The sequence below is a fragment of the Nicotiana tabacum genome, chromosome 7 (assembly GCF_000715075.1).
Source record: "Nicotiana tabacum cultivar K326 chromosome 7, ASM71507v2, whole genome shotgun sequence".
Taxonomy (NCBI): Eukaryota; Viridiplantae; Streptophyta; class Magnoliopsida; order Solanales; family Solanaceae; genus Nicotiana; species Nicotiana tabacum.
The window spans coordinates 174,556,967-174,577,339 of NC_134086.1; the positions used below are offsets into that span (position 1 = coordinate 174,556,967).

The window sequence follows — 20,373 nt, forward strand, 5'->3', positions numbered from 1 at the left end:
ACACAATTATATCTAAATTTAATGTCTTATGTGAATTTCAAGAATTTAAGACATTCTGTCAATTAGTCGAGGCGTAAGTAAGCTGACACAAACACTATAAATATAAAAGAAATGAATTTAAACTGTGAAGATTATAGCAAAGAAGTTAAGCCTAACAAAATAAGTAAACTTAGGGCATGTTTGGAAAGCCACCCTGATTGTATTTCGTTGTAATTAAGTATAATTACACATTTTTGGCATGTTTGTCTAACAAAGTAATTACTTGATCAACATGTAATTGGGTGTAATTACACTTTGCAATTCTCAAGGAGGAGACGAGAATTGCTGGTAATTACATGGTAATTATCAGATTATTTTTTTAATATATTTTCTTTTCTTTTTAATTTACTTTATATTTCTATTTTTTTAAATTAACTTTTTAAATTTCTTTTTTTAAAATATTATTTTTTACATTATTTATTTTCTTATTTTTCATTTGCCCAACCTTTACTTCACATATTTCTACATAATTTCTCATATTTTATTTCTTTCTTAATTATTTTTCTTTATTTTGTTATTACACTTAGCTATGTTATTATTCTAAAATTTCTAAAAAATTATAACTTGTAATCTTAGAAAGAATAAGTCATCCACAAACTTGACTTATAATGAGTAATGTCGTTTAAAGTTGAACTTTGTTATTGGATGATTCCATGTAGTTGCTCATTTTTTTTCTTCGTTTAGCATAATTGTGTTATTATTATAGTTTTAAAACTACTCCTCCTAATATTAGAAATAATAAATCATTAATAAACTTAGCATATAATAAGTGATGTCTGTTTGACCAAAAATGATAATCTTTGGTTAAACTAATTAATCAGTTATTAATGAGGGTTAATTCTAATTAAAGTTAATAATTTCAGATCTTGAGTTGACCGTACGAAGGGTTATAATAGTGAAGAAACAGAATTAATAAGCTAACAATAAATGTGTCGAATGCAATAATATGTATGAAGTATCAAGTATTAAATAATAATCAATGGCAATAAATGTAAATAAGGAGGAAGATTCACCCAATATTGAATGAGGTGAATGATTCCTCTTTCTGATAATGATGAATGACAAGAATATAAGAAAGTGTTGGGCACTTTCTCGGATCTGGTGGAAATGACAATAGATAATTCAAAAAGATCGAATCTCTTCAGAAAGTTATCCTTTGTATTTATCTAAAAAGCTTACTTTTCAAAAGTGTTCTTATCATATAGAATATTACATGCCTTTTGCCTTATCTCTCATGCTATTTATATGGGATATTCCCAAAGAACCCTAAAAAGTACAGATGGAGGGAATATTCTAATAGAAAGTGTTCTTATATACAAATAGAATATTCTCTTTGAAGGTTCCAAAACTATACTAGCCATTACTTTTATCTATGTGGCTTGACCTCGACCCTGATGAACCACTCAGCGGCTTGTTTTATTGGTCACTAATCGGCCTCGGCCAAACTGCCCATATTGATTTGCAGGTCACTCATGACAATTGTCTTCGCGGGTCAAATTTCTCTAGTTCGATTTTGACTCATACAGTTAGTCCCTCCGCTTATCAAGGTCGTCTTTTGGTCAACCTCGATGAGCGGACTTCATTAGTCATAGTTTGAGAAATTCGGATTAGGAGGTCGAGTGGTGAGGATCGCGCCTGAGATGGTGACGTGGCATTTTGAGAACCACACTTAATGACATTGGTTCAGATTGACGTCACGGCGTCACGCGTTATCATTACACATCGCATCCCGTGTCCTTGTCATTTTGATCCATGTGTATTTGATGGTTAATTGTCTCGACTCGAGCGCCAGTGTTCTATATAAATAAGGGTGGAACCCTTTGAGTGAAGTTTTACATTTTCCAATCTTTGAACCTGCATCTTTTTTTCTCCCCCTCTTCTTCTTCTTCTTCTTCTTCTTCTTCTTCTTCTTCTTCTTCTTCTTCTTCTTCTTCTTCTTCTTCTTCTTCTTCTTCTTCTTCTTCGTGTTCTTCGAGTTCTTCGAGTTCTTCGAGTTTCAATCTGAAATTCAGTCAATACAAAGTCTAATCTTCACCAAAACCCCTCAAAATTGAGATATAAATTCCAAACCATATTTTAAATTATTTTCAACAACACCCAATCCAAACAAATAATGATTTTTGAAAACCCAAATTCGAATTCAAAGCTTCAAAGCTTTTTAATGACTGTCAATGGTGGAATTGCTCATAATGATAGGGCTAGGTCGGACTTTTTGAGGTCACCTGCGGACGAGCCTGAACCTATGAAGTCCGAAATGGGTGTATCCCATCTTGCCGAGCTTAGGGCCAAGTAAAACATCCCTGCTCATATCAGCCTGGTCCTAGCTGGGAACGACGCAATCCATATTCATCGTTTTGGGTATTGCGCATTTTACGCGTACCCGTTCCAAATGGGCTATTCTCTTCTTCTTCCCCTATTGGCGGAGGAATTTTGCCGCTACTACGGCATCTGTCCGGCCCAGCTCTCCCTTATATTTACAAACTCTTTCTTATGTTGATAAAGTACGCGGAGCTGGCCAATCGCAGGATTTCCATCCGCCATCTGCTACATCTTTTTGCGCCAAGCTTTCACAGGGGTACGATGATACACATCCACCACCGTGGGACCAAGGGATTGGTGGTGAAAATGGACGATAAGGCAAATCGTCAGTTTTGGTTCAACTTCTTCTACATCAAGACCGAGCACGTGGTGGCGAACCCCAGTGGATTCCCTGAAGCGTGGAACTTTGCCCATAAGTGTTTTTGCTAACTGATTGCTTGTTTTGTCTCTCTCCGGTGATTTAATCATTTTTCTTCCTCTTTTGTGCAGCCGAGAGGGACCCTCCTACATTGGTCACCGACATACGCGACTGGGTGAGTCAAATTTTACCCCACATGGTGGGGATCCGCGAATGGTTATCTTTCAACAAGAAGTTTAGACATAAACCTTCTTCGACCGGTAAGTTATTCATTTCGATCTTCTTTTTCGCTCCCTTCATATAGTGCGGTTAGTTTTAACTTTTGTGTTTGCTGTCAGGTTGGAGGACTACGAGAAGAGCGAGGGCTCCTACCCCCGCTTTTCGTCAATCGGGTGCATCGACCAGATCTCTACTCGCTGCGACTGCAGGCCAGTTCGTTCAGATAGCTGCTTCTTCTCGGATCTCAACAGGCCCTTCGGTGGAGACTCTGACCTCTCCAATATTGCATTTGGTGGACGAGTCATCGATGGACAAAGAGGAAGCAGTTCCACTAAAAAGATAGAGAGTAGAAGTTGGCGGCGAGACAGTAGGAAACGAAGAGCCAACAAGGGGTGATCCCGAGCTGGCCACGACCACACCCGAGGGCGGCATAGCTTTGGACACAAAGACTATGCCCCTTTCAGATGTAGAAATTGCTCCCTTGCCCGAGGTCGTCGTGGAAGGGGGAGGGCTATCAGAGGCAGTTGAGGCCATTCCGAGGAGTGATCCGTCGCCATCAAGGCATGCCAACGTACCTTCCTCTGCCGAGGAGAGGGGAAAAGTGTGGCCGTAAATGGTTATGAGTCCGATTTCGACATCGATCCCGAAGAGGTTCGAATGTTCAATGAGGGGTTCACTCGGGTGGAAGTGAGGACAGAGGGAACTACTCACAACATTGTCATTCCCCTCGACCGTGACTTATTGAAGAATACAGAGAGTGTGATCCCTTTTTTGGTTCCCCTTTGCTCCAGCACCGAGGACAGGACCTTACGGACGTTTGATGTTGCCGCTCTGTCGTTGGGCATATCCGGAATGGCTTTGCGGGTAAAGTTTTTGGTTCTTAGAGTTTTCGTACCCTGTTCTCTTTCTTTTGTCTGTTTTTACTAACTTCTTTCTGCTTTTTCCCTATTCATCAAACCCTTATTTTGGAGATTGAGTGCGCCCACTGAGAAGAGAAGAATTGGGATATTTTCAAGAGGATGGGTCAAAGTATAAAGAATATCGTGCCAAGTATCGCGAGATATGCCTCCGATTCGGTGTGGATGGTATCTTCCAGTCTCTCAAGAATGAGCTAAAGCAGAAGGACGACGAGATCATGAGGGTTATTGGAAGATGTAGAGCTCAAGGGAGCACTTAGAGCCAAGGAGGACGAGCTCGGGGTGAGCAGGGGGGTCGCGGCTGAGTGTGCCAATTTTCAGGACCAAGTGGCATCCCTGCGGGCTGAACCTGAGCAGAGTTCGACCAAGGCCAATGACTTGAGTGATGAGTTGATCGAGAAGACGGCGGAGTTGGATAAGTCCCCAGAGGCCAGGATAACGGCTTTGGCAAGGGTGGCGGTATCGGAGGAGGTCGTCCGCGTTCTCAAATCTAAACGAGTGACTAAAGTGGAGGTGGTCGTGTTTAGGTGGGCAAGGCTTGATGAGCGGCTTGGCGAGCTTGAGGGAGAGGTTTCGAACTTAAATGATCAGGTCGCCGCTCTTGAGGCCGAAAGGGCGCAACTATTGGCTCGATCGTCCTCCTCTCACACTTCCGTTTATCCTGCCGTTGCACGGGATTCATATGAGAAATGGATCCATGCCGAGGCCCAGCTAGACATATTTAGGGACTTGATGGCGGCATGGAAAGTTATTGAGGTTTAGTTCGAGAGTGCTCGTTCCAAGGTGCGCACAGCTCGAGTCGCATGTGGTTATGATCCCGCCACGCCACGAGGTGGGAAATGATGAAGAAGAGCTTGGCGGAATCGAGCAAGGTGTTTGGTATGATGATGCATACTCGACCGGTGAGGATGACGGCGGGGATGATGTCGGGGATGATGCCGTTGAGATATGCTTTTGTAATCTTTTTTTATGGTTTTGTGGGCGTCTGTTCGGCCCTTGTAAGATACCTTTTTGATTTGGAATGCTACTTTTGTTGTTTATTTCTAAGTCTTCTATTTTTCCCTTGAATGTTTTCCTCGATTGATTGCCTTGATTTAATAGAACTGTTGGTAGGTGTTAACTCGAACATGGCCGATTGTGTCTTTGATTAGTTCGAGTAAAGTTAAACATCACCATAATTACGACGAGGTTAACTGTGAATGAAATTCAAGCTAGGTCGAATGTGAGTTGATTCGAGCAAGGTTGAATGTTACTTTTAACTAATTCGAACGAGGACAAATGTGAGTGACTTAATTAATTCGAACGAGGTCGAATGTGAGTTGATTCGAGCGAGGTCGAATGTTACTCTTAGTTAATTCGAGCGAGGTTGAATGCGAGTTGATTCGAGCGAGGTCAAATGTTACTCTTAATTAATCCGAACGAGGACTATTGTGAGTTGATTCAAGCAAGGTCGAATGTTACTCTTAATTAATCCGAACGAGGACGAATGTGAGTTGATTCAAGCAAGGTCGAATGTTACTCTTAATTAATTCGAACGAGGCCGAATGTTACTCTTAGTTAATTTGAACGAGGTCGAATGCGAATATCTTGATTGGTGCAGTGTTAAAACTTGGTGGAGACATAGGCGAACATCATGTGCTTGTATGCTTTGCCTACATATATACATTGGAGAAGTTTACACGTTTTTTGGGCTGGTGTTCCAGTCCCAGATTACCTAGTCCCTTTATTGATCGACCCGGAGAAGTATTCGAGGGGTCGAACAATGAACTTGCTAACTTGTATTCTCGCCTGCTCGCACTTTAACTTCAAAATGTCCTCCTTGTCGCCTCGTTAAAAGCCTCCCTGAGAAAACCCAATTGGGACAAACTCATGTGAGGGAAAAAAGTACGGCTCGGAGAACATCTTTCCTTAGAAGTTGAAGTACTTGAGGTGGGCGATGTTCTAGTTGTTTGGTAGTAGTTTTCCTTCCATCGTTTCTAGGTAGAACGATTCTTTGCTTGCTGCCACCGTAATTTTGTGTGGATCGTCCCAATTAGTCCCTAACTTTCCTTCTCGTGGATCCTTACTTGCCTATGTTTTGGCTTTGAGTACGTAGTCCCCGACTTTGAGCAGTCTGATCTTGGCTCTTTTGTTGTAGTATCGCTCTGCCTGTTGTTTGTGGGCAACCATCCTTATGTAAGTCATGTCTCTTCGTTCTTCAGCCTCGTCGAGGTCTTGCCTCTTACTTTCGTTATTTCTCGGCCCGCTTTCGTGTGAGTACCTTATACTTGGTTCGCCGACCTCGACCGGTATTACTGCATCGGTCCCATAGACTAGTGAGTACGGTGTTTCTCATGTGCTTGTTTTTGGCATTGTGCAGTATGCCCATAGCACTTCCGACAGCAACTCCGGCCACAGTCCCTTGGCGTTCTCGAGCTTCTTCTTCATGATATTCAATATTGGCTTGTTGGAGGACTCCGGTTGCCCATTGCCTACGGGATGATATGGCGTAAAGAGTATTCTTTTGATATGCCATTTCTCAAAGAATTCAACAATCTTTTTTCCAGTGAATTGAGGCTCATTGTCACAACTGATTTCTTTGGGGAGGCCGAAACGACACGCGATATTCCTCCATATGGAGGCGATCACTTCTTGCTCTTGTATTTGGGTGAATGTACCAGCTTCCACCCACTTGGAAAAATAGTCAGTTAAAACTAAAAGAAATTTTACATTACCTCGTCCCGTTGGGAGGGGTCCGACGATGTCCATCCCCCATTTGATGAAAGGCCAAGGCAAGGTGACTGAGTGAAGGTGCTCGCCCGCTTAGTGGATCATGAGGGCGTATCTTTGGCATCGTTCACATTTTTTTACGAAGTCAGTGACCTCTTTTTTCATTGTGGGCCAATAGTAGCCTGCTCGTATGAGGCATCTGACTAGGGTTAGATTGCTGGTGTGAGATCCGCAGTGACCTTCATGGACTTCTTCCAAAATGCGTCGCGTCTGGTTTGGGCCTAAGCATTTTGCTAGGGCGCGCCATACATTCTTTTGTACAAGTCGTTATTGATGACCATGTACCTGACCGCCTGCATTCGAAGCTTCTTGACTTCTTTTTTATCGTCTGAAAGCACTCCGTCCTGCAAATATGTGACAATACTATTGTGCCAGTCCCAAGTTAGGTTTATAGTTCGTACCTCGATTTGGTCGATCAACGAGTGGAGGAGAGTGAACACGTTCCCTTCTCCAGTTATGCTTTTAGTGGCCACTGCCGGTTTGGCAAGGCCATCTGCTTCGATATTCTATGCTCAAGGGATTTGGTCGAGCTGGCATTCGTCGAACTCGGGTAGAAACTTGCAGATCTCGGCCTTATATTTTTGTAGTCTTTGAGCCCGTTTGGATTGGCTGAATTTAAGTAGTTTTTAAGCACTTGATGCTTAAAAGCACTTTTTAAGTGCTGGAGCTTATTTTAGAAATAAGTAGTTATGTTTTTGGATAGAAGTACCAGAGCTGAAAATAAGTTGCTGATGTGTTTGGCTAAAAAGTGCTTATAAATACATTTTTTGTTATAAGGACTAAAATATCCTTAAAACTGTTAACACCAAAAATAAGTTAATTACTATAAGACCTTTTATTCTAAAATGATTCTAATCTCAACTAATTCATGTTTCAAGTCATGTCAAATTAAATTAATTAAAATTGTCCACTTGCCTTCATGAGATTACACAAAAAAAATTTACCAATTTCCCGAACATTCATTTCGTGGTTAAGTGGATAGCTTCACTAAATTTCTGTGCAGTTGCCATAGATAGTGATATTTCATCACGTATTACTTTATTTTGTCCTCACTTCTACAATTGATCTGAAATCTCAATGTTGGTCAATGGAGGAAAGACGCAGGAAATGAAGAATGGGAGAGAAAGGAATAAATTTAGGGCCTTTGTTGTGAAGGGCACTTTGGAATAATAAAAAAAATATCAGGGATAAAAAGGTAAATAACTTGGTCAAACCCAGCTAGCTTTTAAGCCAAAAAGCAATAAGTTGGGATTGCCCAGCTTATTGCTTTTGGCTTGTTTTGGGCCTTTTGGCTTAAAAGTCAAGTGTTTTCAAGCGCTTTTTAAATTTTGCCAAACACTCAAATAAGCTAAAAAGAGCTTAAAAGCTGGTTTGACCAGCTTAAAAGCCAATCCAAACACCCTCTTTGTTCCTTGATTTGAAAAGCCCCTGTGACTTGATTGATGACGAGCTGAGAGTCGCACCGTAGGATGACTCATTTTGCTCCGTACTTGAGTGCTAACTTTAGCCCTGCAATCACGGCCTCGTACCCGGCCTCGTTGTTAGTCATAACTGGGCATCTTATGGACTAGCGAATCACTTCTCATGTTGGGACTTCGAGCACGAGTCCCAGTCCCGATTCCGGTGCCTCTACGCGTTAGAGGCACCATCGGTATACAAAACCCATAGGTCGTGTATTCTGGGGGAACTACGGGCGACTTCCTTCTCGACTTCAGGTATTATTTTTATGCTGAAGTCGGCGACGAAGTCGGTGAGCACTTGCGACTTTATCGTCGTTCACGGTTGATAGGTTATATCATGCTCACTCAATTCTATGGCCCATTTGGCCAACCTGCCCCACAACTCGAGTTTTTGCAGAATACTCCTTAGGGAAAAGGTCGTGACCACTGAGATGGGGTGACATTGGAAATAGGGTCTAACCTTTCGTGAAGCTACGACCAAAGCCAGGGCTAGCTTTTCGAAGTGTGGGTACCTCATTTCGGCGTCAACCAAAGTTTTGCTAATATAATAAATGGGGGATTGTGTACCTTTGTTTTCTCGGACCAGGACCTCACTCACGGCCACATCGAACACGGCTAGTTAAATGAGGAGATGTTCCCCAGGTTCTACCTTAGCGAGCAACGGGGGTGAAGATAGGTACGCCTTTAATTCTTTCAAAGCTTTGACGCACTCAAAGTTCCATTGGAGTCCATTGTCTTTCTTGAGTACGCCAAAATATTTATGCCATCTGTAGGAGGACCGTAAGATGAATCTTGACAGGGCGGCTATGTGGCCGGTCAGCTTCTATACATGTTTCTTACTGGTTAGGTTCTCCTGTATTCCTTCTATAACTTTGATTTGGTCGGGGTTGACCTCGATGCCTCTTTGTGATACCAAGAAGCCGAGGAACTTTCCTGAGGTTACGTCGAAGGCACACTTTTCAGGGTTCAATTTCATACCATATCGTTTGAGTATGTCGAAGGCCTCTTTCAAGTGGTAGATGTGATCCTCTTTCCTATTTGACTTGACCAATATGTCGTCGATGTAGACTTCTATGGTTTTGCCGAGCTGGTCTTTGAACATTTTTGTCACTAACCTCTGATACGTCGCCCCCGCATTTTTCAGTCCGAAAGACATCACTCTGTAGTAGTACGTCCCCTAGTGAGTGATGAAAGTGGTTTTTTCTTGGTCTTCCTCCTCCACGAGGATCTGGTTGTAGCCCGAGTAGACGTCTAAGAAGCTTAATAGCTCATGTCTGGTCGTTGCGTCAATGAGCTGGTCAATATGGGATAGTGGGAATAAGTCTTTCGGGAAGGCTTTGTTTAGATCTGTGAAGTCTACGTACATCCGCCATTTCCCATTCTTCTTTTTTACCATGATCACGTTGGCGACCTATTGAGGGTACTTTGACTCTTTGATCGAGCCATTTTCCAGCAGTTTCTCAACCTCCTCGAGGACCGCATCATTTATTGCGGAGTTGAACTTCCGCCTAACTTGCTGCATTGGGGGTAAAATGGGTCGACGTTCAGCTTGTGTGTCGCTATCTCTTTCGGGATGCCCGTCATATCTGCACGGGAAAAGGCAAACAGGTCTGCATTACAACAACAACAACAACCCAGTGAGATTCCATAAGAGGGGTTTGGGGAGGGTAGTGTGTACACAAATCTTAGCCCTACTCCGGAGGAGTAGAGAGGCTATTTTCGGTAGACCCTCAGCATAAGAAGGAAAGAGACAGTGTATCAGTAACAGGAAAGGAATCCAAAAAGATAACACCAGCACCGCAATAACCAGAAAATAGAGAGCAAAGTAATAACACTAAGTAGTAACAAAGGCACAGTACTACAGACGCAAGCGAATATGGACACAAAGGGTCACTAAACATACTACAGCCTAACCTACTACCCTAATAAAGTATTAAGAACACAACCGGAGCCACTAGCAGACTAAAACAAAACACTATTGTACTAGCCTCCAAACAAGTCTGCATTGTTAGCTAAAAATTGATGGAATTTACCTGGTTCCTGAAGTTTGTGGCCGATTAGACTTTTTTGCTGTGGTCGACTTTGTCAAGTTGTACGGGGTTGAGATCCTCTACGGTCGATCCTGTGGCCTCAATGATTTCAGGGTTCCTGATGACGTCTTTCCATTCGTCATCACCTGACCTCGACCTCATTAATTTCTATACAGCCTCGGCTTTGCCTTTCAATTGTTAAGTGTGTGTGCAGTCTTGGGCGATGCGATAGCATTCTCGGGCAGTGTGTTGCTCTCCTCGGATGCTGAATAACCCCCAAAAGGGTGGAAAATTTGATGACTTGATATAAGCTAGAGGGGATAGCTTTCATGGCATGTATCCAGGGCCGACCTATGATGGCGTTGTACGCTGTATCTTGGTTCATGATGTGGAACGTGGTCTCCAAAGTGACCCTGCCGGCCAAGATAGGTAGCATGATTTCTCCATATGTCCGCTCAACTACATTGTTAAAACCCGTCAGTGTGATGCAGCGTGGCACTATCCTATCCTTGAGCTTCATTTGTGTGAGAACTCAAGGGTGGACAATGCATGCGCTACTCCCATCATCGACCATAATATGTCAGTATCTAAGATGCATAAAGTAATAACAAGGGCGTCATAATAAGAAAAGACCAAACCGTGGGTATCCAACTTATCGAAGATGATACTCTCTTCGAGTTTGTCATACCATCCATGAGTGATAGACCATTTCAGATAGTGGGTGGTCGTGAGTTTTACACTGTTGATTGACACGTCGTCGCCTCCTCCGATGATCATTTGGATGGTTCGAGTTGGGGAGGGCAGTTTTGGTGGACCCTGATGCTGTTTGCATCCTCGAGCAAAGTTTGCCCTTCCTCGATCACTCAAAAGTTCTTTCAGATGTCCTTGGTGAAGCATGTTCACGACCTCTTGCCTTAGGGCGATGCAGTCCTTGATTTTGTGGCCCCGTTCCTGATGGAATTCGCAGAGGGCGTTTGACTTTCTGGTGTTTGGGTCGGACCTCATCTTCTGCAGTCACTTCACTTGGGTCGAGTTTCTTCAGGGCGTAGACTATTTCTGAGGGAGAAACACAGAAATTGTGAGCACATAATAGTGGAGGCATACCTCTTTCGCTTCGGTGAGTCCCTGTTGGTCACTGATTGACCTCGACCAAACTGCCCATATTGATTTATAGGTCACTCATGACAATCGTCTCCACGTGTCGAATTTCTCTAGTTCGATTTTGACCCATACAATGTCATCAAAGTAAAATCTCGTTGTTGAATGAGGTTATAGATTTATGTTTTCCCTTTTTCTTAAATTATATTGACTTAAATTATGTTGAAACTTATTTTATGTTATGTTATAATTTTACATAAGAGTATTATGTTATTTTATTTTTTTGAATTTTAAATTTATGTTATATTTCGCTTTTATTTTATTTGATTTAGTAGTATTCACTTATTAATTCAGATTGCATGGCATTCGTTCAGTTAGACTTGATAGATTATTTTTTCGTAAACTATTTGAGTAATATTATGGCATGATATTTATAAATATTAATCATTTTATCAAGCATGCAATCCATGATGTTCTTACAATATATGTACTTTTAATTTTTATAATTTATTAAAGTAAAATGTTAGTAATTTGAAGTGTGTGTGTGTGTATATATATATATATATATATATATATATATATATATATATATATATATATATATTATTTTTACAATATTAGTTACAAATATATGATTAGTAATTAATATACTTTCAAGAAACAATATCTATCTTAAATGTTAAATTTAATATTACTTATAAAGACGTATATATATTAAATCTTAACTTTTAATTTTTGATAATTAATTTTATATTTAAAATTTTATTTAACTATGTAATTGTACTTGAGCAACTAAACAGTACACTTATAATTATATTGTAATTACATTATGACAAACAAATAAGTCCTCGTAATTATAATACCGTGTAATTACTAATTACTACCTTAATAATTACACCAATTCCAATTAGAAATTTACCGATTCCAGCTGCCAATTCATTTTTGTATTAAGAGAGTAGACTTTTACTTTTCGAAAGTAACAGTGTTCGAAATGATGGAAATAACTTTCAAGAGGTGAACTGTTTAAATGGAAAATAATAGAACAAGTAATTGCCTGATCAAGATGTGTTGTACGGTATGGTCACCAAATAGAGTCAACCTCATTTCTCTTTCACATCCAGTCCTCTGTTTGAGATTTTAAAACTTCTTCTTCTAATATTTCCCTTTTGTATGAGAATATTCTTGTAGTTGTAGAGCAATTTTTAAATAACAAAAATTTATTATAGACTTTGGTGCCACTTAGCGCGAGAGAGCATAAGTCCTATACAGTCAAATCTCTCTATAACAGCTTTGTTTGTCCAGATATTTTTGGTTGTTATAGGTAATTATCGTTATAGAAAATATATATTATAATAGAACATAAAAATTGGTTCCGGAAAAACTTAGCTTTTATAATGAATGTGTTATTATATAAGTATGTTGTTATAGAGAGCTCTGACTGTATGCGTGTATATATATATATATATATATATATATATATATATATATGCATAATGTAACTATTATAATATACAATTAAAGATAATAATCTCTCCCTTTGCCAACAGTTTGCAAGCTTGCAACACCTCTTAGTGGAGCAGCATAATGTTAGATTCATGGACAATTGACTTGAGGTGATCTAATTAAGCTAGATAATTGTGGTTTTTTAATCATCAATTTATTAAAATTCATTGTAGAAGATATTAAAATTGATCCGTTTAACTAATTCGAGTATTTTATCGAACAAAATGGAAACAACCAAAGTCCTCCTTTCACCCCCATATGCATTTGTACCAATCTCTCAATAATTCTCAATCTAACAATGCATTATGAATTTCAATCATTTTGTTCACATGTAAGGTTTAGAATTATAATGGAAAATTTAATGCTATATATACTCCAAGTTTATCCTCACATGAACCAAATGTAACATAATAGATACATGATAATTCATAACCATTATTAAAACATTTTGGAAATTAATAAAGATTTATGTTCACTACATATCATATTTTACATTTTGGAACATTTTGAGAAGTTTTACGAGTCTAGTAAAAATTAAATTAAGACAATGACATTAAAATTTTAAAAAAAATGTTAGTTGTATGATGTACCTATAATATGAACATAGTAGTGGTTTCGCACTACGCTTATAAAACACGAAGAAGAAAAGAACTGAGCTGTATCTTTGACTAGTGTGAAGACCTCGTCAAATCAAGAAATTAAAAACTACCCCTCCGTCTCATATTATGAGTCGTGGTTACTAAAAATATTTGTCTTAAATTATTTACTATTTTAGAAGTTCAAGACAAAATTGATTATCTTTTTTTCTTTTTTTACCCTTAGTAATAATTATTCTTAAAGACTACAAACACTTCAATTATGGATAATCTTGTTCAAATACTAATAAAGAAAGATTAAATATCAAGACATGAATAAAGGTAAAGTAGTCAAAATTTCATCCTAATTAAGTTTTTTTAAGGACGTGTACAAGAGAATCACGGATTACCATTAATATTGTCAAATTCTATATCCAAATCACCATGTTAAATTCTATCTTTAGAACCAGAATATTAATGATAGGTGTCGGCGCATTTATGTTTTTTATTTTCCTAATTAGAAAAATAGAAATAATTTAAGAAATATTAGCGCTTGTCCATTAGCTAAGTTATTGGGACACCAATACTTTCGGAGATTGACTATTAATTCGATGTTATATAACACAACTCCTTTCCTATTTTCTCAAATGTCCCTGCCACTCATGTCACTGGTAATAATTTTCATCTCCATTTTCTTCTCCTTTTTTTCCCTTCGTTTTTTCTTGCATGTTATACCATCAATATTGACCTTACTTTCTAATTTCTTGATTCTTCAAGAATTCTTGGAATTTATCACGTAAAATGCTATGGCATATAACTAGACGGTTGATTCATGATTTAAATACGATGGTCTTAAAATTCAAGGTTCTTAGCCTGAAACATGTTGTACTTTTGGAATCGTTGATTCAGACATTTGCTAGCATTTTAGTAGTTTTCACATAAATATCTATTTCTCATGTTGAAAATATTGAGTCGAGTTGAACCCATTGAATATAGACGGCATCCACATGACCACATTTGGTATAAGTATATAACCCCCATTGTTTTGAGATTAGTCATGTTTGTTTTGCTTTAATTTGCTCACTTTATGATTGTCGTTGCATTTTGGACTACTTATATTGATGAATTTACATTTGTTTTGAATATGAACGAAATCTTTGTTTCAGTGATCAACTGCTTATTTCTGCTGGTGCTTTTGAAATATTTTTCTATTCTGACTTCCTTTTATTTTATTTTTTTTACTTGAAAAGGTGTAGGAAGATTAAAACTCCGATTGTGACAAATTTTGACAATCATCTCCCTGTGCTCAGACAGCTAACTTAATTCAATCATGAGTGACTACAAATCAGGACCTATTGAAAGACCACACAGGCCAAGTAAGTTTTTAATTAACCGCGTGCTGCATTTAATTTATAGTCTTAAACTTGATACAAAATTGGTGTTTTATCCATCTTCATGTTCTTTGTTAGCTATGTACTTGAAGCATTTGATCTTTTTCTTAAATAACTATGGTATTTGAGCCAACTTGCGCACCTCGATTATTCTACAAGATATATGTTATCTTCCACCAGCACGGGCAATGGAGGAGCCAGAAATTAGAGCAAGGAGATTCAAAAAATGTAAAACAGAAAACACCTGATTTCCTATAAACTAAAGCAAATTTTTAAATCACCTTTGTCACTGCACTATAATCTTCCCTTAAGCAAAGGAAATTCAACAATTTATGTATATGCAAAAAATATCGTGTTTTCCCTATTTACATTGTAATGAAGCGGGTTCAATTACCCCCTTGTGTCCATCTAGCTCCACCCTTGAGCACAGAGGCGGAGCCAAGATTTTAAGTTTATGGTTTCGGGATCCTTATTCTTTTAAGTTACTGGTTTCTAAATTAATAATTTATATATATTTAATAAAAAACTTGAGACAAATATATGAGTTGAACCAAAGCTATTGGATTGAGCCGAACCCGTGACAGGAACTGTGGCTCCACCATTGAGCACTGGTAGTTTGGGTAACTTTTCCCACCAGGGCATCCTTGATCCTGTCATATGTTTTTTTCCAAAATATGCAAAAGTTCCACAAGTTTTAACTCCATTTTGTTTTGTTGTTAGTCTATGTCTTGCATATCAGTATCCTCTGCGGATGGCTTTGCTGTAAAAGCTCTGTCACCTTGATTTCTAAGCCAACACATGCATATGCATGTGCAGAGGCAGATCGAGAATTTTAATTTTACGGGTTCAACATTTAAAACGTTTAGTATTGAACCCATTACATTTTTAAAGTTATGGGTAAGAACCGGGTTCAGTTGAACCCGATAAACACTATGTTGCATCCGCCTCTGTGCGTGTGTTTAATTTCATATTTGACAGGTCTAGAAAAGATTGACATGGACGAGGATGAGAGGAAGACTAGGCTTGGGTCTATCAAGAAAGCGGCAATTAATGCCTCCGCCAAGTTCAGGAATTCTCTAACAAAGAGGGGCCGCAGACACAGTAGAGTCATGTCTGTTGGTTTTGAGGATGAACATGATGCCGAGGAATTAAAGGCAGTTGATGCTTTCCGTCAAGCACTTATCCTTGACGAATTACTTCCCGCAAAACATGATGATTATCATTTGATGCTAAGGTAACCAAAAATCCTCATTTCCTTATGTACATGATAGAAATATACCTTTGTTTTTTCATGCTAAAGGGATGTTTTATATAAAGAAAAGGGTAAAAAGATATCCTCCTACTAGATAAAATATCTAAATTTTGTGTCCCTGTGTTATACTTTGGGGTCATTCATGCCCTTGTTGTTAGCAAATCATCTCGTATTTGTCCTTATCCCAAGCGGAGAAACGGAGGATAACTTTAAACCATATTCAAAAGTAGAGGGCTAATGTGGTGCTTATATTTTTCTGAGCCGAGGGTTTATTGGAATTTGGAAATAGCCTCTCTGCCTTCACAAGGTAGGGGTAAGGTCTGCGTACACACTACCCTCCCCAGACCCCACGATGTGGGATAATACTGGGTATATTGTTGTTGTCAAACGTAAAGGGACAAATTTTGACCTTTTTCTCGAAGTATTTTGAAACCTGGATCCCATGTTCGAACTCCGTTGAAGGGAAAATACGAGAGGATTCGCTAACGACAATGCATGGCCCTAAAGTGTAACGAAGGGCAAAATTAAGATATTTTAGTAGAGGGATAAATTTGGACATTTTCTCGAAATATACATGTTTTCATTGTGATTGATGTACACAGGTTCTTGAAGGCTAGAAAATTCGATATTGAGAAAACAAAGCAGATGTGGGCTGATATGCTTCAGTGGAGGAGGGAATTTGGTGCAGACACCATAATGGAGGTATATTGAAAATGCTAGTGAAAAATTTGTTGGAAAAACTATTTGATTTCTCACATTTTTAGGAACTGATCAATGCATTTTTGCACATCTTTATTAGGACTTTGACTTCAAGGAAAAAGAAGAAGTCCTAAAGTACTATCCTCAAGGGCATCATGGAGTTGACAAGGAAGGCAGACCAGTTTACATTGAAAGAATTGGTCAAGTAGATTCTGTCAAGCTATTGCAAGCCACGACAATGGACCGATACCTCAAGTACCACGTACAGGAGTTCGAGAGGACCATTAACGAGAAAATGCCAGCCTGCTCACTTGCAGCCAAAAGACACATTGACACAAGCACAACCATTCTGGATGTCCAAGGAGTGGTACGATTGGATCTCAAAACTACTTAAATAAGAAGGATTTAATTTATTTATGCAATAACGGTGTTGTATCAGATAACCTGACTTATTTTTGAAGTTAACGTAAATAGAAGCTCACCCAATCGCTTAAACTAAAGATAATCGGCGATTGTATAAAATGTGTATAACCGCAAATAATCAGTATATAATCTATGTATACTAGCTAATAAAAGTAAACAATAAATCCAGTCAGCTATTTGTGTGAAGATCCCCTTATTTTCGGATTACTAATCTAATCTACTCAAATGCCTCAGGGACTTAAAAACTTCAACAAGTCAGCAAGGGATCTCATTCAACGCCTCCAGGCTATTGACGGCAACAACTATCCTGAGGTACTTCTTTCTCTTTCACTCAGCTGAAACCCTGCATAACAGCAATTCATATGTTAATGAGAGTTTTTTAAGTCCTTTCTTTGAATTGAATCATTTATTCGCTGTGTAGAGCTTGTGCCGCATGTACATCATCAATGCTGGTTCTGGATTCAGGCTCTTATGGAACTCTGTCAAGTCGTTCCTTGACCCAAAGACCACTCAAAAGATCCATGTAAGTCCATAATCAGCTTACTCCAAGTACTGTTTCTGTCATTTTCATTAGAATAACTGAAGTATCATTCTTTTTCTTTTTAGGTTCTAGGCAATAAATACCAAAGCAAATTGCTTGAAGTAATTCATGCCAGGTAACTCTAGTAGTATTTAATTACTCTTTACTTACGGTGAAATTGTGCATTGCTGATTAGATTATCGCATAGAGCCTAATTTTGATTTGGTTGTACTGCGTTTTACCAGCGAATTACCAGAGTTCTTAGGTGGCACATGTACTTGTGCTGATAAAGGAGGATGCATGCTTTCTGATAAAGGCCCGTGGAATGATCCAGAAATAATGAAGGTAACTCTCAACCTTGTAATTTTAATAAGTCATGTTCAGTGCTGTCGACTGACAGCACATTATCGCCCAGTAGTATCACTTTCCTTTGACATGCCTGAGATCTGTGATTGATTTGATGTCAGATGGTTCGCAATGGTGAGCATAAATGCTGCTCACACAAAATGGTGGTCTCATTTGATGAGAAAACTATCCCAGAGGATGACAATGCCAATGCCAAGGTGTGCATACTCTCATGTCTGCTGTTTTTCTCAGTTACTTTTATTCTTCATATAATTATGAAGTGGTTAAATATATCAGATGAGTAATGAAGTCCCTCAATGTTGCAGAATGTAAAGAAGAACACTTCCTTTAAAAAAGGAACTGACTCTCCCAACGTTCAAAGGGATAATGTGGCATATGGCCAGCTTTCCCCTGTCCGCGAGGAAGTAAGTTGCTTCTTCCTCCACAAATTTTAGACTAAAAAGTAAAGTTACTGCAATTTTGTTTTCACCTACATATCGACAGGAAGAGTAGCTTTTTCAGCTTCTTTCACTTCTCTAATACTTATATGGTTTTCGTATTGTAATACAAGCGATTCATCCTCTACTATACCCTAATCCAAATTCTACGTTTTGGTTTTAATTTTCAGTTTGATATCCCTATCGTGGACAAGGCTGTTGATGCAACTTGGCATAAAGCTGTAAAAGCTAACAACTTTGCCAATTCTAAAGGTACAATACTCACCCATTATTAAGTGTTTCACCTTGGTTGAGGGAATGTGTTGTTGGTTATATGGTCTTGAGCAATCTTTACCTCATGTGATAGCTTTCGCGATTGAGTTCAAGGTTCATTTTCTTAATATAGTATTAGAGTCAAATCCATCTCAATTCTTGGTTTATCCAATGTTAGACCCCATGTTATGTTGTTTACGCTCCAAATGTCCCGGGGCGTGCAGGGAGTATCAAATCTTTTAGATTTCTTCATATTCAGTTTACATGCATCTGTTTTCCGGAGGTCTACAGCCAGTAGACGTCCGTGAAGCTGTTCCTGTAATAGGATCACCTTTGGTCGAATTACTGCACGGAAGCGCTAGTGTGGGCCAATTTGCTTTGACTCATGTTTACAGTTTTATTTGCTATTGGATTGTTGCTTCTAAATATTGTTGTTAAGTGTCTACATTGGTTGAGAAAATGAGTTCCTGTCTCCTTATTTGGTATTCGACATCTTCACCTTATGAGCTAACTTTTGAAGTTGAGTTAGACCTAATATCCATTTCCGTTACACTCTCATTCCATAGCTGATGTTTTGCCGATTCAAATAACCATTTTTTCATTCTGCTCATTCCTCTGCAATATAAACTTGTATTCCTCTGTTGATCTACAGATTTCTTCCCTGTGCACGATACTTGTAAATCGCCCGAAGGATTTAGCAACCCCGTATTCAGTGGAGTGATGACTTTAGTCATGGGCATCGTGACACTGGTTCGGATGACTAAAAACATGCCAAGAAAACTTACAGATGCTACCCTCTTGGCTGGTTCTTTGTGTAGTGCTGAAATAATTAAAGGACAGCCTCAGTTAAATGGACATGTCATCTCCACAAAAGATTATATTAGCATGATGAAACGCATGGAAGAACTCGAGGATAAGGTCATTACTCTTAGCCATAAACCTTCATCTTTACCACCTGAGAAAGAGGAAATGCTTAACAGTGCCATAAACCGGGTCGAAACTTTGGAGCAAGAGCTTTCTGCTACCAAGAAGGTATTTATCCGCTTTTTTTCTTTACTACGTCTGGTCCATATTATCTGTCTTTTACCATCTCTGCACAATCCTTAAAAGGACATTCAAAAGACTTAATCATAAGAGTATTTGTCTAAACTATCCGTATCTCTCCTTAAACATCTCAGGTAATGAATAATGACTTTCTATTGTTTTTCTAAAACGTCAAATGTTTTGAAACAAATCTAGTTTGCCAAAACGACTAATATTTGGGACCAGATGATGTGATTGAGAAGTTTGATAGTCCAATAAGATTTGAGTAAGAGTGTTAATATATTTTACGTTTAACTGGCAGGCTCTTGAAGAAGCTCTTGTTCGTCAACAAGAGCTCCTATCCGCCCTTGAGAAGAAAAAGAAGAAGAAGAAGTTCTTTGTTTTCTAAGCGCAAAAGCTTGAAACAAATTGGAAATATTATAGGGTTGTTTGAATTTCTTTAGATAGATGCAGAGATGTTGATTTTTTGCCCAACAAAAGGCTGTTTGAATGATCTCAAATATTTGTAAAATTAACTCTGTAACACTTGAATATTTTTTTACATTACCTGCGAGATTTACATTCACCCATATATCCTGTGGAGCTCTAATTGTAAATGCCGTATATTATGGCACATTATACATCGGCTTGTATTTTCTGTAAATAAAAATGAAAGCAGTTTGCTGTTTGCTTTTGTTCAAATTACAATAGTTGTTTTCAATG

At 38.7% G+C, this 20,373-nt stretch overlaps 1 protein-coding gene across 1 annotated transcript; it reads left to right on the top strand.

The window, feature by feature from the left end:
• The first annotated feature begins 13,851 nt into the window (after nt 1–13,851).
• On the top strand, nt 13,852–20,339 carry LOC107792813 (phosphatidylinositol/phosphatidylcholine transfer protein SFH3). Its single transcript, XM_016615051.2, has 14 exons — nt 13,852–13,958; nt 14,538–14,663; nt 15,657–15,912; nt 16,533–16,632; nt 16,730–16,996; nt 17,287–17,364; nt 17,474–17,575; nt 17,659–17,708; nt 17,818–17,917; nt 18,040–18,135; nt 18,244–18,342; nt 18,546–18,627; nt 19,280–19,659; nt 19,973–20,339. Exons 2-14 carry the CDS (start codon nt 14,618–14,620, stop codon nt 20,057–20,059), a joined length of 1,743 nt encoding a protein of 580 aa, XP_016470537.1. The 5' UTR covers nt 13,852–13,958; nt 14,538–14,617; the 3' UTR covers nt 20,060–20,339.
• Nucleotides 20,340–20,373: the final 34 nt, after the last annotated feature.

Excerpts from the sequence above, each read along its gene's own strand:
- LOC107792813 (XM_016615051.2), top strand. The coding sequence starts at position 14,618 with ATGAGTGACTACAAATCAGGACCTATTGAAAGACCACACAGGCCAA. Across the intron at positions 15,913-16,532 it reads GATTATCATTTGATGCTAAG|GTTCTTGAAGGCTAGAAAAT; the intron begins GTAACCAAAAAT and ends TGATGTACACAG. Across the intron at positions 18,136-18,243 it reads ATGACAATGCCAATGCCAAG|AATGTAAAGAAGAACACTTC; the intron begins GTGTGCATACTC and ends TCAATGTTGCAG.